Raw genomic sequence first — 25,680 nt, 5'->3', positions numbered from 1 at the left:
CCATTGCCGGTTCAAAGTCTCTTAATTCAGATGAACCACCCGAGTCCAAGCGACAGCAACAGCAATGCACTGTCCTTTCATGCCTTGTGCACATGACACCATCGCCATCTGAATACGTGCATGTCACTATCCCATGACTTCTGTCACTCAGTGTTGTCTTTTCCTGCTTTATTTTTTTTCTGTGTGTATCGAAGAGCGAGAAAATGCCCTGCTCATCCAACATCACACACATATTCTCATAGTTGGCTGGACAACTTTGCTGCATTTTGTAATTCACAGTCTGGAAGTCCACTATTCGTTATTTTCTTCCTTCAAACAGATACGCCACACAATATTACACCAGAAGAGATACGGCAGACCAGCTGTGTGTTACTATTATGGGTAATTAGCTTAACATGATTGATATTAAGCAGCTCTTTGATGATAAGGTAGCCAGCCGCGGTGGTCTCGCGGTTCTAGGCGCTCAGTCGGGAACCGCGCGACTGCTACGGTCGCAGGTTCGAATCCTGCCTCGGGCGTGGATGTGTGTGATGTCCTTAGGTTAGTTAGGTTTAAGTAGTTCTAAGTTCTAGGGGACTGATGACCACAGATGTTAAGTCCCATAGTGCTCAGAGCCATTTGAACCATTTGAAGATAAGATAAGCTTACATTCTGTTTTCTGTCCTAAATGATATCTTTGTCGTTGGGACATGAAACTCGTATCTTTCTTCCTTCGATTTCGGTTATCGCTGATTTTTTTACAGAATCATCTGCATCATCAAACGATAATTCATTGTAAAAAACTAATCAGCAATCAAACATCAAATATTAACTTATTGCAGATGTAATTTAACATCTACTTTAACATGCATCCGTACTGAATCAAAACGTTGTTCAGTGTTGTAGTCCACATCTGCTTAAACTACTTCCCTTCAATTTTCGTTGTTATTCTGCTGCCCAAATATGTAGCATTCTGATCTATATCTCGTCTTGGAATCTTCGAACCCATGTCTTACTTGAAACTTCATTCAGTGTTTACTGGTTTTACAGAAAAAGGATCCGTTCGGACATTATATTATGTGAAAACGTGAAAAAAAGATAAGCTACTAGTAATGAATCTAAATGATGCTTCATGCTCGCTCCACGCTGTCCTTTTTCCATTGTACAGCAGTTTTCTGCATGTGGTGATTACCCTCCACAATGACCCATAGAGTAGCTTGCGAATTATATTACCTGATCTAAAGTACCGGACAGCTATTAGACATTAATATGGGGTGTGTCCAACCTTCGCCTTCATCACGGCTTGCACTCTGCTGGCAACACTATCAGTGACGTGTCCGAACGTGTGTGGAGGAAAGGCAGCCCATTCACGAGCCGAAATCAGAGAAGGTATTTATGCTGCAGCTGTGGTCTGGAACAAGTCGAAGCTCTAATTTATCCCAAACTTGTTCCACCTTCGATCTGATCGAGACTCTGGGAAGGACAGTCCATTTCAGGAATGCTACTATTCACAAATCTCCTATACAGATGCTGCTTAATGCCAGGTTGCAGTGTCATGCTGTCGTCATCACTGAGCTGTTCTTCTACTGTACTCAGTACACAATGCTATAAAACGTGTTCTTATCCTTTCGTATTTACCGTTTCCTTAAGTACAATAAGGGAACCACGGTGGCACCACCTCCTCCACACTTCACTTCTGGCGCTACACATGGTGACAAGTAACGTTCCCCTGCCATTCCCGACACCCAGTTACTTCCATCTGATTGCTGCAAAGTATGGCGTGATTCATCAGTCCAAATCACTCGTTTTCAGCCATTCACTGTTCATTTGTGTCACTGATTACACCACCCCAAGTGTCTTTTAGAGTTAACTATACAAAAATATTTGGCTTATGAGTAGGTGCCCGACCATTGTATCCCATTCTTTTTAACATGCTACACATAATCATTGATCTGGCTGAACTATTGGCAACAATTTGGAACTCACAAGTCATTCCTTCCGCTGACTTCTTGCGATGTTTTGCAACCACCCGCCTCAATGCTCAACGATCGCCGTCTGTCAGTACATCAGGTCTGCCTGGTCTTGATTTATCTGTGGTTTTTCCTTCTTTTTCCCTCATCACGAGTCACGTCACTGACAGCCGACTTGGGCAGTTCTGCTTGGGTCGTAATTTCCCTAATGGATTTTTTACTCAGATGACATCTAATCACTAGCCCATGTTTGAAGTCACTGAGCTCACCTGAACGACCTATACTGCTGTTACTGTTTCCCTACTTTCAAAACAATACACCATGCCTCCTCTTATAGTGACGGATCAGTTTCTCGTGACATGTGCTCAATTCTGGACTGCATAGGGATGCGCGGATACTTTTTATCAGATGCTGTACGGGTTTATGTGTTGATGTACCGTCAACCAGGGTTACTTTACACACATTTTATGTGTTTTATTGACTTTGCAAAGTATAATTAGTTACGTAATTGATAGAAATAGATTTGTGTATACCCTCATGGTTCTTAAGGACAGTTATAACCTCAAAGCCGGCCGTGGTGACCGAGCGGTTCTAGGCGCTTCAGTCTGGAACCGCGCGACCGCTACGGTCGCAGGTTCGAATTCTGCCTAGGGCATGGATATGTGTGATGTCCTTAGGTTAGTTAGGTTTAAGTAGTTCTAAGTTCTAGGGGACTGATGACCTCAGATGTTAAGTCCCATAGTGCTCAGAGCCATTTGAACCATTTTTTAACCTCAAAATGAATGAAAATCATGTTTATGACATGCGTTAAATAAAATCCCCTTCTACGGTGTAACGTTACCCTTATTTATGCGGGCTAATCGGCCACCCTGAATTGCCACGAAATAATGTGTATTTGATACACGGCTGAGCAGTAGCGGAACCAGGGCTCACGGCAGACCACAGCGGCCACTCCCCGTCGGCCCGAGACAAAGACCGGATGTGGGTAAATCCCAGGAGAAGGAAGCTGGACAATGGTCGCTCGCTTAGTAGAATGCGGAATGACCACCAATGGACTCTGAGGCGACCTTAAAGATGGCCAAGTTGCAGCTTTTTGAGATCCGAGAATAACAGCACGTACTGAAGCAAATCTGAATACATTGGCGATCTCTGATAAATGAGGCACATTCAATGACACAACAATATTTCATTATCTCTTAAACTACAGAAGTTAGTATCTCACAGAGAATACTCGTTTTCATAGTGACCCTATGCATTAACAACTTTTAATCGCTTCGTGCGATTTCAACAAACGTTATCCCAGATAGCAGAATTGCGCTATAGCTATCATCCCTGAAGGCTATGTATCTGAATCTATTTTATTTATTGATTTACGTCGTCTTTTACATTTTTTTCTCTATGCAAATGATTCTCAGAGTATCGGATTATCCACATTTACACAGCAAATGAATGCAGCATGAATACCTCATATTCTGTTATACTTGTGTTTTTATTTACTGAATAGTTTACTATTGCACCAGTAGCATTATTTAAATGTTGGTTGCAAGTGCTATTAATAAAACTGTACTAATTTAAAAGTGGTCAGTCGCATGAGTTAGCAGACATCACAATTGAAAAGAGGACCAAGAAACGCCTGTCAAGAAGGCATAAATAATTGTTTAAATAATATTTAGCAATAATCTGTTGTCATTTATCATGAGCATACTTACGCAAGTATGCTTAATCGTTTATTTGTGAACCAACTATTATTTGAATTTATTGTAAATTATCTGAGTGTAACCGAATGTTTATCATTTTCTTTATTTATTTATTGCTGTAATATATTAGTTTGGACCGGGAAGTGGTCAACGTGCATCAAATTATATCTGCAGAGTATAAGGACGATGTACTTTTGATGCGAATGGCCTTCAGCCGATGGAAAAGCAGATAGTAGCAGAAAACTATAGGAGTCAAGTGGAGACTGGGACTTCCCGAGCGAAGAGCTCAAGGGTGCTATTTGGGCCTCTATGTCGAGTTCCTGGAGAAGGCAGATCTGTCTGAGGTAACGTGCATGATTCAGTTAGTTATACAGGTGTTTGACTTTGGGCGATGTACGGCTGCTACCGTACTTTGACTTCTGAAGAGACTTTATATTTAGAGAGGTCTGAATGTGCTTCAGAGTAGGACTCTCATTTTTTCCCATTTGTAGTACAGAACTGAGAATAGACAGAGTTTGAATTACTATTCTCTCAATCGTGTGTGTTGGTTTGTGATTCATCATACTGAAAAAAAGGTTCAAATGGCTCTGAGCACTTTGGGACTTAACTTCTGAGCTCATCAGTCCCCTAGAACTTAGAACTACTTAAACCTAACTAACTTAAGGACAGCACACACATCCATGCCCGAGGCAGGATTCGAACCTGCGACCGTAACGGTCGCACCGTTCCAGACTGTAGCGCCTAGAACCGCTCAGCCACCCCGGCCGGCCATCATACTGAACTCAGAACAGTTTTGAAATGGATTTAGTTTCCGTGAGTCTTTGATGACTATTTAGTTTGGGAATTATGCTGCCATTCTTGTAACGTTCTCATTTGATAAGGGTATTTTCTGTTTCCATTTCGATTGTCGTAGGACCACTTTCCATAGTTTGAAATGTCTTTTCTTGAATAGGTGCAGCATAATTTTTTGTCATCAATCTCAACTGCAGGCATTAGAATAGAACCCTTTCCATTAAATTATTCAGTTCTCTTTTATATTTCTATGTATTTTACTAATGCGCAATCCTAGCCAATGGACCAGTGGACAGACTATCTGACTGCAGGATCACAGCTAAAGATTCAGCGAGCTAGCTGTGGGGCATGAAAGCAGACGTGCATAGCTCGACCCTATGACTAGATAGAGCTATTCTTTTTAAACGGTGTCTTACATAGCCCAAGTACCTACAGTACGAGTAACTGGTTTGCTTGTATACAGCCGCAACGGGGTAACTTTACACCGGTCAATACTTACGAGGAACCCCACACCTGTTAGAATTTCAATCATTAGTGAACTCATTGGAAAGTGTTGTGTTAAGAATTATAACAAGAAAAATATTAGCTGCTAATGACTCACCATGTGAATCAGAAGGGTGACAGAAAATGAGGTGTCCGGGAGGTACAGAAATACAGCTCCTCGACAGAAATGTTCAAAACACACCATTAACTTGCACCATGAACACCGAATGAAAAATGGCACGCCACAGTGATCACAAAGGTTCGCCTCATCAACTGAAGGCAAGCTCCTTGGGAGCTACAAACTGTGCAGGACGTTCAACTAAGTATCCGCTCTTAACGAACCCATGTAGAATCATATTGGTGCGACGGTGTGATGAGAACTAGTGGAATGTGATGACATGCAACCGAATGCGAAATATTCTGTTGTGGAGCTTACCGTGAAACTGGCTATACTTTACGGCGTAGCTGCAGATAGTGAGGTAGTATGTTTTATAGGCAAGGAAGAAACAACCACCCACAGCCTGAATTTGTCCAGTGGTTCCGGGCGGTATGAACTGCAATGTCACACACTTTTGAAGAGGGTAGTTTGCTCTAAGGCAGTATGATATTTATACACAGACCAGGAATCAAGTAAAAGCAAATTATTTTGACCATTTATTGGTAGAAAGCAGTGCTCATACTATAGTTGTAGTTCTCTTACACCCATATTCCCACTCTCGTTTGTTGTGACGTGTATATTCCCTACAGCCCTTCCAGGATCACGCACGTGGGAAAGAATCGTAGAGGGCACAGCACCTCCAACTTCTTGGAACGCAATAAGTGACTTTCCAGCCAATTTACCATCTAGATTAACAGTTGCCATAATTGTAAACGAATGCGTTAAGGTATTGATGTGTGTTGATCTTTATACAACCCTCTTTGTACTGACGAGGGCAAATCAGGAAGTCTTTGCCCTATTTGTTATTAGCCAAAGTAAGGTACATACACGTAATGAAAAAAATACATCCTATCCTACATACCTTACACTATTTTTCCACATAGCCCCCCCCCCCCAACGGTTCACACATTTTCCCATCGCAGTACTAAATTTGAGTTTCCCTTGTGGTAGAAATCGTCCAGCTGAGTATGGAACCACCGTCGGACTGCTGTCTTGGGGTCACTGTTACTTGTGAATCGCTGTCCAGTCAGGAACTTCAACGGTCCGAAAACGTGGAAATCACTAGGGCCGAGGTCTGGACTTCATGGTGGGTGGTCCAGAAGATCCCAGTAAAAGGCCCCGAGCTTTTCGGCAGTTATGATTGCCACACGTGGTCTCGCATTGTTGTGGAGCTGAATCACGTTGTCCACATCGAGAATTCCTCGGCGCATTCTCCTCAGACTTGACAGTATGGAACAATAACTGTCAGCATTGGTGGTTCCATCTTGTGGCATGAAATCCAGCAAGAGCGGTTCATGGCTATCCCAGACGGCCATTAACATCACTTTCCCAACAGATGGGGCTGCATGGAATTTTTTTGTCATAGGTGAACCCAGACTTTTCCACATCATGCTCTGCTGCTTCGATTCTGGACTGAAATGCAGTTACCACTTTGAACTTCCAGTAACAATGAGATCCAGGAAACCCTCACCCTCCTTGGAGTACCGTTCCAGATGATCCACTGAAGACATCATGTCATCCAGCTGCTCAGGCACCAACCGACATGAAACGTTCAGTTGCCCTAATCATTGTGTAAGGTTTTGAGGAAGGAACAAGGACTGTTTAAGCTGTAAATATTTTTGGTTTAATGTTGCAGTCTTATCACAGAAATACACGTATTTACACAGTTTACAATGTGACAATGTTACGACAGTTGTCAAACGAATGCATCTCGTCCTCAGAAAGTGAAATAATCCTAAACACAACAATGGTAAATTTTAACTAGAAGTAGCTTTACAAAATTATTTTTAGGACTACATCATGATGTTGACCAGTACTACGATAAATCTTCCAATTCCGCTTCAAGGTTTAGTACTATTTGGGATGACAATCAAGCCTATGGAGGATGGTTAGTTTTGCGACAAGTTGAGCAAAAGATTACCCAAAGCCGCTCGAGTTTACAGTGGATGGAAGCTGGTGAACCAACAAGGGTACGCCTCTGCTCGCCTTATTTACCTTAGCTGTGATGAGCTGTCATCTGCCTGACTGCTCTAATCCTCTGAAATTCCTATAAAAACTAATTAAGCCTTTGCTGATTTTTCCAGCAGAAACTTTCCCTACGTTTCTTGTTATGCAAGAAAACATGTACTCATCCCTAGTCTTGGAATACGGCCATATGCATGCGCGTGGCTGAAGCAGTGTGCATATTAAAATGCCCTGTCAGTCCTCGCAAGAACAATTAACTAACCGGCTGGTTCGTTTCTCCACATTTGGAGCTCAACGATGCTACAGCTAATATCTAGCTGAATGTCAGCCGCAGTAATCGCAGTGTTCACACAAATTTCTCCTCTGCATCGTACAGAGCGTTATGTGCCCCATTCTGCACTTGACGCCAGTTCAGAGAAGAGTTCCCGAAAATTTCGCTCTTGTCTTTCTTGTAGCCAAACTGTCTCCCCACCTGGGTTCTTTCGTTCTCCATGTCACGGCTTTTCTCGACCAATAGGAGCGTTCCTCTTATTTTGTGGAAACACTCTCTGCCAATCGCAAGGGTCCTGCCATTAAGCTGCGTCTAAATCTCAGCACTTTACTCCTTCCTAGTTCATTTCCACCAATCGGACGTTTTGTGCCTGCTCCAGACGTCTAAAAGTTGCATGCATACGCACTTGTGTACCACTCGCTGTTCACGTGATCAACTGCATCACTGGTTTTGTTTGTATCCATTTGGAATTCCGAAACGCAGTTTTCTAAAGCTTCTTTCTGTCCTTCTTCTGGTGGCCCGTTACTTGTTCTCCAGTATGCATAACCTGTCCAGTCACTGACTACCGCTGCAGGACTCCCCCTAAGAGCTTTTTGTGGTACCTCCCCTGGTTCGGCCTCTGCTTCTGCCCACACCTCCTTACACACAAAATGTTTCCTCTCACTGCTTGTTTCACCTTCTGCTCATTGACATGCATTATATAGGAGTGGTGTGTTAATACCATCGATTGAGTGTCATCTCTTTTGCATCACATACTTATAGGCAAATCCGCTCATTACCGCCAAAATATGTTAGGTGTCATATTCACCTTCCCGTTATGATGTACAAAACTCTTATGCAAGGTGCGAAATTGACATGCATTTATTCTGCCACCTTACAATTGTACACCTCATGTACACTGTCTGCGCAGTCGAGACTATATGACACCACACATTCCATGGAATCATCTTGTAGAAACTCGAATATTTCATCTGTCACTTCCTTCTCTGTCTGCAAAATTTCTTGGTCTCAGCTTCAGCAAGTTACAGCCAAGCTCTTCACCTTGTGTCAGGCCACGGAGTACATCCGGCGACACGGCTTTTCCAGTTGTGTCCTCCGCTCAGACTCACTCAGTGCCCTCCAAAGTCTATGTACGCTGTACACTGCACATCCCTTAGTGCAGCAGGTCCATGAAAACTGTCACTTGCTCACTCTTTGTGGAGCCAGTGTCATGTTTCTGTGGGTCCCTGGTCATGTCAGTCAGTGTGGAAATGAGGCTTCTGACACTGCCGCCAAGGCTTCAGTCCTCGTAACTAAGCACACTAGTACCTATATTCCCTCCAATGATCTCTGCGTTGCCGTGTGTCGGGAGGTGGTATCCCTTTGGCATTGCCAATGGTCCTCCCTTCACGGGAATAAGCTTCAGCTTATTAAGCCTCTCCCAGCGCCTTTGACGACCTCCTCTCGGCCCTTCCGCCAGGATGAGATTATTTTAACTCGGCTTCGTATTGGGCACTGCCTTTTTAGCCATTGTCATTCGCTAAGTGGCGCTAACCCATCACTTTGTACACATTGCACCCAACTTTTAACTGTCCGCCACTTTAAGCTGGAATGCCATTTTTTTTAACAATTTACGTTCCAGCTTGGGTTTGCTGTCTGATTTCAGCCGTTTAAGTGAATGACGCGCAGGCTGTCGACCGCGTCTCATTTTTTATCTGCTGAAGCAATATGCCGATATGGTTTTTTAGCCCTTTTTCCACGGGCCCGTGTTTAGCTGTCTCCTATACTGTCTATTGGGACTGACATATAGTCGTTTAACTCCTCTCTGTGTTCGTGTTCTATAGTTTTGACTCGGGCGTGTATGACCCTAGTTTTTTTTGCGCCCTAAAGCCAAACAAAACAAACAAACTATATTACTCGTCAACTAAACAGTCCAACTATGCACTGTCGCCTCGGGCTGTGCTCAGCACTGCATACCTCCAGGCCATCCAGCTGTTTCCATCAGCAGTCTGTATTATGGTTGCATGGTAGACAATATATGGGGCTTCGAACGCCGTAAACATCATTGGCCTATGGCAAACTCACACTCACGTGGTTCCTTGTTAGCAATATATTCGAGTGTACTGCCTCAAAATGCGTAAATTTACACACGTATGGAAAATTTAATGTGCGGCTGATCCCGGCGGAGGTTCGAGTCCTCCCTCAGGCATGGGTGTGTGTGTCCTTAGGGTAATTTAGGTTAAGTAGTGTGTGTGCTTAGTGACTGATGAGCTTAGCCATTAAGTCCCGTAAGATTTCACTAACATTTGGACATTTTAAATGGGAAGAAAACAGAAATCTGAAGTGGCGTGACACTTTTCCTAGTTTTATTGACGTGTCAGAACACATTACAAGATGATGATGATGATGGCGTCCCATACTCTGAGGAGAGTAGGGGACGATGCGGGAGACCCACACAGCCGACTAGGCAAGGTCCTAGCGGAGGCCATTGCCTTCCTCCGACCGTAGTCATCTCGAGGCAGGGAAAATCCTTGACCCCGCCGGGTATCGAACCCGAGACGCCGTGCTCGGGAAGCTAGAACGCTACCTCAAGACCATGAGCTGCAGACACATTACAAGGATAAATGGAATATGGTTAGTCATTTCAATTTTAAGTTTTTATGAAGTAAACTGAAAATAATGTCCCGCTTTGTTTGGAAAGTGACATTTCCACTTTTTACTTTTACAGCATTTCTGCTACAGCTTGAGGTACCACTAACCCTAATTTCATTTCAATAACGATTGAATATTTACATAAGCCATTTCAGGTGTTCTTTCAACTTCAGAAACCGTCTTCACAATCCCCTTGGTTCTTCAAGTAGGTCCAATGCCCTGTTAATTGATTTCTGGGATATCTTCAGCATCAGACCATATTAAGGTGTATGTTGAGTCACCTGTCATTTTCACATACTTAACTGCCTCTCGTCGTAAGATATTACTTTGTCTATGTGCAATGAAGTTCTTGGTTTTCTTCTTTTCTCATTTTGTTTGCATCTAATAGCCTGTATAAAGCTACCCCACCCAAGTGTGAGTCGTACATCTTCTGTTGTTTTCTGCTTGCTAGTAACATGCCTCAACAAAGACCGACTTTCGCCTACAGTTCCCACCTTTTGAGATCTTACTGAATTACATTTCCTACTAACAAGAAGAACAACTATAATATAACTATGACAGAGCAATGAAAGTTTCTAGGCATCATAAAATAAATAACTGCATTCATCACCGAGCCGGATGATGTACAAACAGCGCAATTATGATTTTCCTACCTATAAAGTCCAGTACGTCTTACTCCTTTCTCTCTACGTCCGAACAGGTCCACCGGTAACGACCACCCGCCATGTCATCTTCAGCCGACTACCTTCTCTGGATGAGGATGTAGAGGGACATGCGGTCAGCACACCGCTCTCCATGCTGTTGTCAGTTTTCGTGCGTGGGCTGGTTACTTCTCAGTCAAGTATCTCCTCAATTGGCCTCACAAGGGCTGAGTGCTCCCTGCTTGCCAAGAGTGCTCGGTAGACGCAGGCAGTCCCCTATCAAAGTGGTAGGGTCTTACAACTGTGGAAGGGCCGTTGGCATGTCTTACTCAAACAGCCATTTTACTCAGAACTTCAAAAACGGGCCACGTACGGCGCTCAACATAATTTAATCGGAAATGTGTAAAGTAACCTGGTCTGTGTAAAGTAGCCCCGGTCGACGGTACAACCTGAACAATTTTCTCATGGTGACTATTTTTATAAGAATGTATAGTACCCTAACGAAAAAAACTTAACAGAATTGAAACTTCTCGTTTAAGGTGATTACTCATGAATCATATTTTCTTGAAAAGTGATGACTGTACTTCAACGGATAATAGTAGTTAACTGAAAATGGAACCTAATTCGATGATAAGTCTACACCTGGGATGTTTGGTGAGGCTTACGCAGTATTTATGGGGCTACGGCTCCCAAATAACAGGAATTAGGACGAATGCAGCGAAGTTGCCATTGTGCTGTGCAGGGCCGGAACGGCCTGGGCAACATCTACGTGTGGGCGAGCGGCGACGGCGGCGAGGACGACGACTGCAACTGCGACGGGTACGCGGCCAGCATGTGGACCGTGTCCATCAACAGCGCCATCAACGACGGCCAGAACGCGCACTACGACGAGAGCTGCTCCTCCACGCTGGCCTCCACCTTCAGCAACGGCGCCAAGGACCCCAACACCGGAGTCGTGAGTACTCGCTTGCTCGGTGTTCTTTGCGCGCATGCGCAGTCGCCAACTTGAAGTGCATGTCACTCATGCGGGCACACAGCGATTTTTCTTTCTTAACTCATCTGTCTTTCCAGATTCTCTCCTACAACATTTCCTATTTTGTTGTAATCTTTTCATCTCTATGAATCTGCTACACCCCTCTGCCTCTGCAACCTGTCTTTCATATTCAGATATTTTTCTGCTCCTATTATCCGTCCCCGCTCTCTCTCTCTCTCTCTCTCTCTCTCTCTCTCTCTCTGCTGCTCCTTGCTCCTTCCAGCGTGAATTTCACTGTCTTCGACATTGTAGCAAATGTGCCACTAACCTGGCCTTGCTTCTTCTAAGGGTCCTCCAAAAATTTATTTCCTCACCTCACCTATTCCTTGTAGTATTTCTTCATGCAGCAAATAAATCCCGTATTTAAATAGAATTATCAGTTCCAAATTGTGCCCTGTGTTTAAATAACAAATATCAAAAGGCCAAATAAATGCATCACCTTCATCTGACCTCCTTGTTTCAGTAAATAGCAGGGCGAAGCTACTGTGTGTTTCCAGAGATTTTACTTATGTTTCAACAGACTTCCTTAAAATATTTATTAGGTGTGCTACTAGCCCTTTCTTGTTGATAAAGTAAGACGAATGTCTACAACCCCACTAAATACTACATTAGAAAAGTTAACATCATTGGTTTTCACGTCTTCCACTTCAAGCTAAATCAGCATGTCCCCGGGTGTAGAATCAATGTTTCGCGACGACATTATTTAACAACATTTTCTCAACCTTCCACACACGTCAGATGGCTTAGGCCCTCGATATATCTCGTCATCCACTGTCAGTTCTTCGACCGCCATTATATACATATACATAAATACTTCGCAGGCCACCGTACGATGCGCGGTGGAGGGTACCGTGTACCACTACTAGTCATTGCCTTTCCTGTTCCACTCGCATATAGAGCAAGGGAAAAATTGTCCTTAAGCGAAATGTACGTTGGCGACAGTAGAATCGTTCTGCAGTCAGCTTAAAATGGCGGTTCTCTAAATTTTTTTAATAGACTTCCTCGAGAAGAACGTCTGCTACCTCCAGGGATTCCCATTTGAGTTCCCGAAGCGTCTCCGTAGTTCTTGAGCATTGTTCAAAAATCATAAATAATGTGAGCCGTGTTAAATGCGCTGGTACGGATACTGGTTCGCTTTTGAATGATATTTTGTCTGGCAATACAAGCTCAGCCACTGCGTTACCATAGTGGGCCTGAAGATAGCGTAATGCTGTGCCGAAACCGGTTGCCTCTGGATGAAAAAAAGGTTATCAGTTTATTTATTGCTTGTTATATCTATATCAGCTGTCGCCTTTCGTCTCTCATAGCAAGGGTGATCGAAGTGAGACAAATGTATGCTCGTTACAAGTTGTTAGGGATGAGACCCTCAGCAGCGCGACAGGGAATGATACTATTCAGACTAAGCCTGAATTGTCAGTCGGCAAAGAATGCTAGACTTCTGGTGTGAAAGCTTGAATTTTGAGTTCAACCGTTCGATTGTCATCGTTATTTAGAGAAATGGCCTTGCACTTCGCTTTTTATGTTTAATCGTATGGCTAGCGCCCCCCCCCCCCCCCCCCCCCCCCTCGTCGGTCAGACCGTTCGCCGGGTGCCGGTATTTCAATTTGACGCCACTTCGGCGACCTGCAGTCGATGATAGGACGATGATGAGGGCAGCACAACACCCAGTCCCTGGGGGGGGGGGGGGGGGGGGGGGAGAAAATTCCCCAGCCCAGCCGGGAATCGAACCCGGGCGCAGAGGATTGACAATCCGTCACGCTGACCACTGAGCTACCGGTGGCGGATTGCACTTCACTGATCAGCTGCGAGAGAGCTATACGCTTTGAGCTTGTTCCCAGTACCTGCCCAGGCGTAACAGACACGAAAAATGATACTTCCTGGCAGATTAAAACTGTGTGCCCGACCGAGACTCTAACTCGGGACCTTTGCCTTTCGCGGGCAAGTGCTCTACCCTCTGAGCTACCGAAGCACGACTCACGCCCGGTACTCACAGCTTTACTTCTGCCAGTATCTCGTCTCCTACCTTCCGAGTTTCGCAGGAGAGCTTCTGTAAAGTTTGGAAGGTAGGAGACGAGACACTGGCAGAAGTAAAGCTGTGAGTACCGGGCGTGAGTTGTGCTTCGGTAGCTCAGATGGTAGAGCACTTGCCCGCGAAAGGCAAAGGTCCCGAGTTCGAGTCTCGGTCGGGCACACAGTTTTCATAAAAAAAAATTTTCAAATGGCTCTGAGCACTATGGGATTTAACATCTATGGTCATCAGTCCCCTAGAACTTAGAACTACTTAAACCTAACTAACCTAAGGACATCACACACATCCATGCCCGAGGCAGGATTCGAACCTGCGACCGTAGCAGTCGCGCAGCTCCGGACTGAGCGCCTAGAACCGCTAGACCACCGCGGCCGGCCAGTTTTAATCTACCAGGAACTTTCATATCAGCGCACACTTCGCTGTAGAGTGAAAATCTCATTCTGGAGACACGAAAAATGCTACCCTAGAGGAAGAAGCTCCCTTTAAGAAATTCCTTTAACAGATCCCTACCGCCTAAATCATTTCGCACTACATAGCGTTCACGATGTTATTGCCCGAATGCGTTCTCGGGCGTGGTGGTGCCAGCTGTTGAATGGAAGGCTCCCGCCATATGTATATATCGATTCTGTTTAAAGCGTACTCTTCGGTTTTTACGACAGCAGCATCTGGGCATGTTATAAATTAGAGTTCTCCAAGCCGTATTTTTTTTTATGTGAAGCCCAGTCTGAGGATCTGGTATAGGGAGTTTGAAAGGTTTCTCACTAACAGTCAGACTGATCTGCGCGGAATGGTTTTTGTCTATAATTCATTGTCACTACCTCACAGTCCTCCCGTGGTAGCTGAGTGGTCAGCGCGACGGAATGTCATACCCAACGGCCCGGGTTCGATTCCCGGCTGGGTCGGAGATTTTCTCCGCTCAGGGACTGGGTGTTGTGTTGTCCTCATCATTTCATCCCCATCGACACGCAAGTCGCCGAAGTGGCGTCAACTCGAAAGACTTGCACCAGGCTAACGGTCTGCCCGACGGGCGACCCTAGCCGCACGGAAAAAAAAAACTACTCCAGACAAGTCGTCCAGCCGTATATACTAAGCGAAGTCTGGCCGAATCGCCTGTTTCCTATATATTTCCTTCACTTTGCTCGATGCGCTCGTCAGGCATGTTTTCTTAGTGTTTTCGACAGATATTTGCAGTATCGCTTTTGCAATGTGTGGATGTAGTCAGCCCAAACAAATAAGCGCATCGTCGACGGAAAGCGTTGCAATGTTCTCTTTAGCAATAAACCATTAGATTTTTACATGTTCATATAATAGAACGATACTAAATTACTTCAGTCCGATATTCGCTTTACCGATATACTATAGCAGCACAACATGAAAAGTGGTTTCGCAGTTTTCGCTGGGAGATCCCGAGTTATAGGTCCAGCCACCTACTTGGAACGAGGTTTCATCCTCCGCTTAACAGAGCGGGGTGGGGCAGTGGTTAGCACACTGGACTCGCATTAGGGAGCACGACGGTTCAAACCCGCGTCCGGCCATCCATATTTAGGTCTTCCGTGATTTCCCTAAATCGCTTCAGGCAAATGCCTGAATCGTTCCTTTGAAAGGCACGGCCGATTTCCTTCCCCGTCCATCCTTCATTTGCTGGGACCGATGACCTCGGTGTCTGGTCCCCTCCCCCACAGCAACCAACCATCCTCCACTTACAATAACTCCTACCCTAAGGTGTGTGACAGTTGTGTCTTCAGAGTGCCCGTTGAGCGTACGTATACTGATAAGGCAAAACTTTTTGGCAATTTGTTTAATATTATGTTCTTATGAATCTGGAGCTCAATGTAGCAGCGATTGTGCATTGCATGGATACTATAAGCCCTTAACAGTTTTTCGGAGGTATATGGCACCTGATATCTATGCACACGTCATTAAATTCCCTTAAGTTGAGGGCTGGTGATTTGTAGGCACGAAGTTTACACCCAAGATCGTCTCAGATGTGTTCCATCGAAACCAAATCAGACGAACTTAGTGACCAAAACAGCAGCGTGCTTCATTATCATGCTCCTCAAATCACTGTAGCATTTGATCTTGTGACATATGAAAGTTCCGGTGTGTGTGTAATCTGACTAGACGAGTGTGTGCAATGCCCTTTACAAAACAACACAGCTTGAAGGTGGTTCATTGAACCCTCTGCCAGGCACTTTATTGTGAATAGCAGAGTAATCACGTAGATGTATATGTAGACGTAGATGATCATACACAACAAGCTAGTGCAGTGCTCGTTCTTTTCTCTGATTTTTTAAGATAACTGATCGTTGAATTTGGCCACTGTGCTCAATGAAACCACTGCCACAGTGAGAACATCAGCATAGGCGTACAACAGCTCATATTTGTTATTGTGGGTCACCCAACCATGGAAACGTTGTAGTAAAGTGAAGGAGATCAACAGATTTTTTTTCACTGTTAAAGATTGATAAAAGTCATATCATATTCAGAGAGACCAAAGCACTCCACGACCTCAAATGAAATTACAAAATGACACTATCATTGTGGGTGGGAGGGGGGGGGGGGGCAGCAAATGATATGGAAGACTGCATGGAGAAAACGCAGCAACATCCCATCTGGGCACCTCGCAAATTCAGAGCAAATGAGTCAAAAAGAGGCCAAACATCGTAATCAGTTAAGCAACACAAGCAAAGCAAGGAAGGAAAGAGCTGTTCAGAATATAGAGCGCGCCACCACAGTTTGTGACACCTGCAAGTACATTCCCCCAAATCAGCTAACGTGCGCCTATCAGCACCACACGGCGGTCCGATATGACTCTCTCTCAGTGAGCCGAGCTCTGACTTAATGAGATATCTCGAACAGAATGACCTCCTACATGCAACCAGCATGGATTCCGAAAACATCGATCATGTCAAACCCAACTCGTATTTTTCTCACATGACATACTGCAAGCTCTGGAGCAAGGCATCAGATGCAGTATTTCTTGATTTCTGGAAGCCATTTGTCTCGCTACATCTACGCTTTTTACAAAATATACGATCGCATGGAGTATCAAGTGAAATTTATGACTGGAGTTGAGCATTTCTTGGTAGGGAGGATGCAGAAAGTTATCTGGTATGGAGAGGCGTCGACAGACATAAAAATAACTTAGGTTGTGCAACATGGAATTGTGTTTGGATCCTTTCTGTTCACGTTTTATGTTAATGAACTTGTGGACAGTATTAATAGTAACATCAGACTTTCTGCAGACGATGTGTACTGAAGTACTGTCTGAAACAAGCTGCATAAATACTCTTAGATCTTGATAAGATTTCAAAGCGGCGTTAGGATCGTCAACATGCTTTAAATGTTCATAAATGTAAAACTGTGCAGTTAATTAAAAGAAAAATCGTAGGATCCTATAGCTATAGTATCATTCAATTCATACAAGTACCTGGATCAATCACTTTGTAGGGATATGAAATGGAATGGTCGCATAGATTGAGTCGTTGGTAAAGCAGGTGGCAGACTTTGTTTTATTTGTAGAACACAGTGGAAATGTAATCAGGGTTATGAAATGCAATGACCACATAGGCTCATTCGTGGGTAAAGCAGATAGTAGACTTCGCTTTATTGGTAGAATATAAGGCAAATGTAATCAGTATACAAATCACTCCTGTGACTCATCCTAAAGTATTAGTCAAGTGTGTGGGACCCATACCAAATAGGACTAAAAGGGGATATTGAACGTATACAGAGAAGGGCAGCATGAGTGGTAAGTTTTTTTTTCGGTGGGAGAGTGTCACACAGATGATGAATAAACTGAACTGGCAGGCTCGTGAAGATAAACATAAAATATCCCGAGAGAGCCTACATACAAAGATTCAAGAACTGCCTTTAAATTATGACTCTAGGAATATAGTAAAACTCCCTACATATCGCTCGCAATAGGGATCTTGAGTACAAGATTAGATCATTTAAAGCGCTCACAGAGGCATCTATAAAAACGTTCTCCCCTGATTCTGGAATGGGAAAAAAGTCTAATAACTGGCACCCTTTGCCATGCCCTTCACAGTGGTTTGCAGAGTATAGATGTAGATGTAGAATCTCTGTTCGCAGGCCTCCATTTCTCTACTTTCAAAACAATCTCAACGGAGGGGCATGAGTCCATGCTGTTGCCAATGTAATGAACAAGAATATCGATTATTTCACGAAAAAAATAGGGAAATGCAGCAGAAACTACCACTCTTGGAATACAAAAAATGGTTCAAATGGCTCAGAGCACTATGGGACTTAATTTCTGAGGGCATCAGTCCCTTAGAACTTAGAACTGCTTAAACCTAACTAACCTAGGGACATCACACATATCCATGCCCGAGGCAGGGTTCGAACCTGCGACCGTAGCGGTCGCGCAGTTCCAGACTGTAGCGCCTAGAGCCTCTCGGCCACTCCGGCCGGCCTTGGAATACAAACAGCACATTAAGAAATACAATTTGGTATAGGCCTTGCACAGTCTCTCCTCAGGGGGTCAGGCTCTTCACGTCACGTCAAGCAAAGTGGCGGGGCAACTCATTTCGATCGGATAGCCAAAATTTTGGAGTAAAAGCAACCGTCTTTCTCTCGGTGGTCGGGCACTGATGCAGCCTCTTGGTCTTTAATGTTCAGGTGGAATAGGCAAAAATTTCAGACTCAATTATTCTCTAGTGACTGCAGTGGCCGCACGAGGCCCCCGGCTCTCCGCTAGGCGAGGTGTCAAGTCAAACTACAAAAGCACAAACCAGGCATCAGCGTAACTTCGCAAAGACTGCCTGTCTCCCTGGGGAGGCTCGCCTCTCCTAAAGGATTCGCTGAGGAGGCTCGCGTCTCCTAGTGGATCCACTGACTACCTTCTGCTTGCAATAGGATCTTGAGACCACATCAGGAGTGCACCTACCCATCCGAAAATCGCAACACTTTTCACCCAAACACACAAGTCCAGTACCCACAATGCAATAAACACAAAATAGTGATAGAAAATGAAAAATACCGCTTAGCGACATGTGACGGTAATGTAACACATGGGGAGTTATCCTACTCGAAGAAGGGATGCTGTCGGGGAAGACGTAAAGCATGAAAGCATACTATTGGTCTGCAATAATGTTCAAGTAGTTCACTGCTGCTAAGGTGCCTTTGATTACTATCACAAGTCCCACAGCAGCTCAGGGGAATCTCCTCCATACCACAATACTACCCCAGCAGCCAGTGTCCACGGCGGAATTCTTGTTTCGAGCAGCCGTCCCTCCAACATGACGTCGCATCCGGTCACGACCATCGACCTATTCTAACAAAAAATTTGATTCATCTAACGATCCAACCACAGGACACGGTTACGTTGATCAATCTTGATGATCTCTTGCCTCCGTAATCATAACTGACGATGCCACTGGATCAACACGGGAACATGTAGGGATCGAATGCTAGGAGTTTCATGTTCAGAAATGTGCGCTGAACGGTGTGCTCCAAATCATTTGTACCTGTGCCAGCTCTGTACTCCATTGTCACGTATCGCTGAATATCTTGGCTTACAAACTCGACAACCCTACCTCAAGGTCCTGTGATAAGGCGTGGACGTTCAACTCCTTGTCGCCCGTTCTGGTTTCACCATCTGTCAACCATTTTCCATAGATGCTCGCTACTGCAGTAAGCCGTTTGCTAGATGGTAGTACCAAGGATAACAATCTAATCTTTGTAAAAGTCGCTTATGGCATTCGAGTTCCACATTTGTAGTCCATATCGTCACTAGAATGATGCTTCTCAATTTATCAGTGCTGCGTTTATATCCATTGCTTACCGCGGCATATGGTTCCAACGCCGCCAAGCTGCGTTCAGTCTCTCAATGGGCTTTAAACATTGAGTTTTAACTCATCAGCGTATGGGACTGTAATGGATGAGGTGTCGTGTTTGTACTGCGTGATGATGAGAGAAGAAAAGCAATGAAACTCCATACCGACACATAGCCGACTCCTCTCAAATCACACCAAGTGGGCCAACTGACGCTCCCTCCAACGCACGGATCACTATCAACAATATCACATACCCTCACAAATGGTTCAAAGGGCTCTGAGCACTATGCGACTCAGCATCTGAGGTCATAAGTCCCCTAGAACTTATAACTACTTAAACCTAACTAACCGAAGGACATCACACACATCCATGCCCGAGGCCGGAATCGAACCTGCTATCGTAGCGGTCGCGTGGTTCCAGACTGTAGCGCCTAGAACCGTCATCGTCACACAGCGTGCTCTTTGACAATATTGTAAACGTATAACAGAGGCATCACACGTAATGGAACCCGCCCGGCTAGCCCCGCAGTCCAATGCCCTGCTTCCCGAGCGGGAACACGTGCCGGCCCCCAGCACGAATCCGCCCGGCGGATTAGTGTTGAGGTCCGGTGTGCCGGGCAGCCTGTGGATGCTTTTTAGGTGGTTTCCCATCTGCCTCAGCGAATGCGGGCTGGTTCCCAATATTTCACCTCAGTTACACTATGTCGGAGATTGCTGCGCAAACACAGTCTCCAAGTACGCGTACATCATGATTACTCTACCACGCAACCATTTGGGGTACACTCGTCTGGTACTAGACACTCCCGGGGTTCCGTATGGGGCGGCGGTGGCGTGTGTGGACTTCTGGGCCTATTGTGGGGTTGTGTACCACTGAGGGCTACGGCCGGACGAAGCCTCACCGTCGTTGATAGGTCCCCGGTCCAATACACACACATGTAATGGAAGAAAGGAGAACTTCCTCCCCTAAGCACCTAGCTGTACTGTAGAGACTAGAGTTAACGACATATGCACCAGATGAAAGTGTGCAACGTGTGTTCCAGGCGACGACGGACTTGTACGGCAAGTGCACGACGACGCACTCTGGCACGTCAGCGGCCGCTCCGGAAGCGGCAGGCGTCTTCGCGCTGGCGCTGGAGGCCAAGTGAGTACAGTACACACTATACTAAACCTACAGCAACCTCACCTTCATGCTCCTAATTAAATGCAATTTCTCCCGTGCTTTGTTGTATTTTACACCAATATATGTAAAACCCTGTTCTCCCTTGCCATGACCCGTGAGATGTGGCGCAGTTTTTTAAAAACACTGCTTATATTGTGGCGGAGCTGGTTCAAACAACAATGCTTTTAGATTCTTATGGTTAACCTAAACTATTTGCTGCAGATCCAAGACAGATGTTTTTAACAGACTACAGCCTACTTCCTTCCATATCCTTGTCCAATTTTCCTCACGTATTCTTCTTTCTTCGTGCATGAGACAGTGAAACCTCGTACAAACTACACTACTGGCCATTAAAATTGCTACACTACGAAGATGAATTGCTACAGGCGCGAAATTTAACCGCCAGGAAGAAGATACTGTGATTTGCGAATGATTAGCTTTTCAGAGCATTCACACAAGGTTCGCGCCGGTGGCGACACCTACAACGTGCTAACATGAGGAAAGTTTCCAACCGATTTCTCATACACAAACAGCAGTTGACCGGCGTTGCCTGGTGAAACGTTGTTGTGATGCCTCGTGTAAGGAGGAGAAATGCGTACCATCACGTTTCCGACTTTCATAAAGGAGCGAATGTAGCCTATCGCGATTGCGATTTATCGTATTGCGACATTGCTGCTCGCGTTGGTAGAGATCCAATGACTGTTAGCAGAATATGGAATCGGTGGGTTGAGGACAGTAATACGGAACGACGTGCTAGATCCCAACGGCCTCGTATCACTAGCAGTCGAGATGACAGGCATCTTATCCGCATGGCTGTAACCGATCGTGCAGCCACGTCTCAATCCCTGAGTCAAGAGTTGAGGACGTTTGCAAGACAACAACTATCAGCACGAATAATTCGACGACGTTTGCAGCAGCATGGACTACCAGCTCGGAGACCATGGCTGCGGTTGCCCTTGACGCTGCATCACAGACAGGAGCGCCTGCGATGGTGTACTCAACGACGAACCTAGGTACACGAATGGAAAAACGTCATTTTTTCGGATTTATGCAGGTTCTGTTTACAGCATCATGATGGTTGCATCCGTGTTTGGCGACATCGCGGTGAACGCACATTGGAAGCGTGTATTCGTCATCGCCATACTGGCGTATCACCCAGCGTGATGGTATGGGTGCCATTGGTTACACGTCTCGGTCACCTCTTGTTCGCATTGACGGCACTTTGAACAGTGGACGTTACATTTCAGATGTGTTACGACCTGTGGCTCTACCCTTCATTCGATCCCTGCGAAACCCTACATTTCAGCAGGATAATGCACGACCCCATGTTGCAGGTCCTGTAAGGGCCTTTCTGGATACAGAAAATGTTCGACTGCTGTCCTGGCCAGCAAATTCTCCAGATCTCTCACCAATTGAAAACGTCTGGTCAATGATGGTCGAGCAACTGGCTCGTCACAATACGCCAGTCACTACTCTTGATGAACTATGGTATCGTGTTGAAGCTACATGGGCAGCTGCACTTGTATACGCCATCCAAGCTCTGTTTGACTCAATGCCCAGGCGTATCAGGGCCGTTATTACGGCCAGAAGTGGTGGTTCTGGGTACGGATTTCTCAGGATGTATGCACCCAAATTGCGTGAAAATGTAATCTCATGTCAGTTCTAGTATAATATATTTGTCCAATGAATACCCGTTTATCATCTGCATTTCTTCTTGGTGTAGCAATTTTAATGGCCAGTATTGTATGTAAAAACCTATTCTCCGTTGCCATGACCTGTGAGATGTGGCGCAGTTTTTATAAAACACTGCTCATATTGTTCCGGTGCTGATACAAACAACAACGCTTTTAGGTTCTTATGGTTACCCTAAACTATTTGCTTCAGATCTAAGACAGATGTTTTGAACAGGCTTCCTTCCATATCCTTGCCAAATTTTCCTCATGTACCTCTTCTTTCCTCATGCATGAGACAGTGCGGCCTCGTACGGACTATTACTTCTACTGACAGATTCCCTATCTGTCCTTTGCCCTCCGAGTGGGCATCAACCTCTTGGCTGGTAGGTGTATGCCATTTTCGAAACACGAGTCTGATCCGTTCTATCTAACTGAATTATACATTCGGTTCGTAAGATATAGGTACATTCGTTATACTTTCTATCTACTCCCTTATTCCTGCGTTTCTTTTCTGTATCTTCTTTTACAACTTGCTTCTAAAAAATCTGATTTCCGTCCTCTGCAACCTTTTCGTTACATGCCGGGTGATCAAAAAGTCAGTATAAATTTTAAAACTGAATAAATCACGGAATAATGTAGATAGAGAGGTACAAATTGACACACTTTCTTGGAATGACATGGGTTTTTATTAGAACCAAATAAATACAAAAGTTCAAAAATGTCCGATAGATGGCGCTTCATCTGATCAGAATAGCAATAATTAGCATAACAAAGTAAGACAAAGCAATGATGATGTTCTTTACAGGAAATGCCTAATATGTCCACCATCATTCCTCAACAATAGCTGTAGTCGAGGAATAATGTTGTGAACAGCACTGTAAAGCATGTCCGGAGTTATGGTGAGGCTTTGGCGTCGGATGTTGTCGTTCAGAATCCCTAGAGATGTTGGTCGATCACGATACACTTGCGACTTCAGGTAACCCCAAAGCCAATAATCGCACGGACTGAGGTCTGGGGACCTGGGAGGACAAGCATGAAGAAAGTGGCGGCTGAGCACACGATCATCACCAAACGACGCGCGCAAGAGATCTTTCACGCGTCTAGCAATATGGGGTGGAGTGCCATCCTGCATAAACATCGTACGTTCCAGCAGGTGTTTATCAGCCAGGCTGGGGATGATGCGATTCTGTAACATATCGGCGTACCTCTCACCCGTCACGGTAGCAGTTACAAAACCAGAATCTGCATTTCCTCGAAGAAAACAGGCCCGATAACGGTAGATGTGGTAAATCCAACCCACACAGTGACTTTCTCTTCGTGCAATGGAGTTTCCACGACAGTTCTAGGATTTTCGGTAGCCAAAACTCTGCAGTTGTGGGCGTTGACAGACCCTCGGAGCGTGAAATGAGCTTCGTCGGTCCACAACACGTTACTCAACCAATCGTCATCTTCCGCCATCTTTTGAAACGCCCACATCTCAAATGCCCTCCGCTTCACTAAATCGCCAGGTAACAGTTCATGATGCCGATGGATTTTGTACGGATAGCATCGGAGGGTACGCCTAAGTGCCAACCAAACAGTAGTGTATGGAATGCCGGTTCGATGTGCGACTGCACAAGTGCTGACTTCCCCGTGCGTAGACGAACCCTCTACAGTCTCCATTTCTTCCTGAACTGTCTCAGCAGCATTACGCCTTGTGCTCGGTCGGCCATTGCGGGGTCTATCGTCTAAACAACCCGTGGCTTCTAACTTCGAAGTCATTCTCGCCACAGCTGCATTTGTCTACGGCCCTTTACCCATTCGAATCCCCTTCCTATGGCGATAGGATCGTAGCGCTGACCTAGCACATTCCCCATTCTGATAATACAGCTTCACTAAAAGCGCCTTTTCAGGTAACGTCAACATGCTGCGACTGCTGGCGCATCTGATTCTCTCTCTCATTACAGCTCCTTTCATACACAGTTGTCATGCGCAGTCACTGACGTTTTGCTGTCCAGCACCATCTGTCGGACATTTTGTGAACTTTGTTTTTTTTTGTTCTAATAAAACCCCATGTAATTCCAAGCATGCGTGTCAATTTTTACCTCTCTAATTACATTATAGGCAACGGCCTTGCCGCAGTGGATACATCGGTTCCCGTGCGATCACTGAAGTTAAGCGCTGTTGGGCGTGGCCGGCACTTGTATGGGTGACCATCCAGGCCGCCATGCGCTGTTGCCATTTTTCGGGGTGCACTCAGCCTCGTGATGCCAATTGAGGAGCTACTCGACCGAATAGTAGCGGCTTCGGTCAAGAATACCATCTTACGACCGGGAGAGCGGTGTGCTGACCCCACGCGCCTCCTATCCGCATCGTCCTCTGAGGATGACACGGCGGTCGGATGGTCCCGGTAGGCCACTCGTGGCCTGAAGACGGAGTGCTATCTACACTATTCCGTGTTTCATTAAGTTTTCAAATTTATACTGACTTTTTGATCACCCGGTGCATCACTGGCGGTCTGTGCCGAGAGCATATCGTATGCGTCCGAGTCGTCTTCCTGCTAGCGCTGATCCGAAGAGAAGCTGGCAATTTCGGATTCGGGCGTCTGTGCTCTTCGATTTTATGACTTCAGAACGTCTCCAATCCCATATTCTTCCGACCTAAAAAAAAAAAGGCTAGAAGCAATTTGTAGGAGGGGCAGTGGTCAAGAACAGCCTGATGGTAGTTAGAGAACAGACAACTTCTTTCGTTCACAGAGGTTTCCCACTTTGCCTTGACTGCAACTATCAACCTACAGTATTTTTTGTAGCACAGCGCTTCCCCGGTGAAGAAGAATCAGAGCTGTTAAGTTTTGGTCTACGTATATTTAACGGTTGCCGCCACCTTGAGCAGATATTCAAATCTTCTCAGAATGATTGCATTCGAATTTAGATTCCAGCATATTGGTCCTCAGTATGCTGTGAGGTTACAGCTAAGCCTTCGACGTACCGCTGTGCGTGTTAGAATGATCCATATCGGTTGACCTCGCTGATTGATCGCTCTCCCCGCGGACTCACATGCCTTTATTGAAGAATGTGTTGCACAACGAATAATTAATGAGACAGGGCTGGCCCTAGCAAACATGACGCCTGGCTGTTGTAACTCACACAAGATAACAATCAGAGGATTCACCGAACTACGAAATAAAATAGTAGTCTAAATGCATACTTGTTTATTACAAAAATGTCTGCAGGCTAGTAAGTCATCAATCCGAAATGTTAGTTGCGCGTATAGTTCTTCGTTCATTTTGGCGGACACGGTCACTGCAGATTTAACTCTCCGTAAATCATGTGCAGATTCCAACGTTGTGGTATCTATGTGAATTATCCATTATTTGATGATTTGTTTCTTCCCTTGTTGAATTTATAGCGACCCCTATTAACA

At 45.2% G+C, this 25,680-nt stretch overlaps 1 protein-coding gene across 1 annotated transcript in view; it reads left to right on the top strand.

The window, feature by feature from the left end:
• LOC124613600 (neuroendocrine convertase 2) overlaps window positions 1-25,680 on the top strand; it is a 1,535,239-nt gene that overhangs the window by 1,320,593 nt on the left and 188,966 nt on the right. The window contains exons 9-10 of the mRNA XM_047142315.1: window positions 11,329-11,541; window positions 20,487-20,587. Coding sequence (XP_046998271.1) covers window positions 11,329-11,541; window positions 20,487-20,587 — 314 coding nt within the window. The remainder of the gene's footprint in view (window positions 1-11,328; window positions 11,542-20,486; window positions 20,588-25,680) is intronic.

The sequence above is a fragment of the Schistocerca americana genome, chromosome 4, assembly GCF_021461395.2.
Source record: "Schistocerca americana isolate TAMUIC-IGC-003095 chromosome 4, iqSchAmer2.1, whole genome shotgun sequence".
NCBI lineage: Eukaryota > Metazoa > Arthropoda > Insecta > Orthoptera > Acrididae > Schistocerca > Schistocerca americana.
Note: the sequence above shows the minus strand (reverse complement) of the source record. Positions and strands in the feature narration are given on the sequence as shown.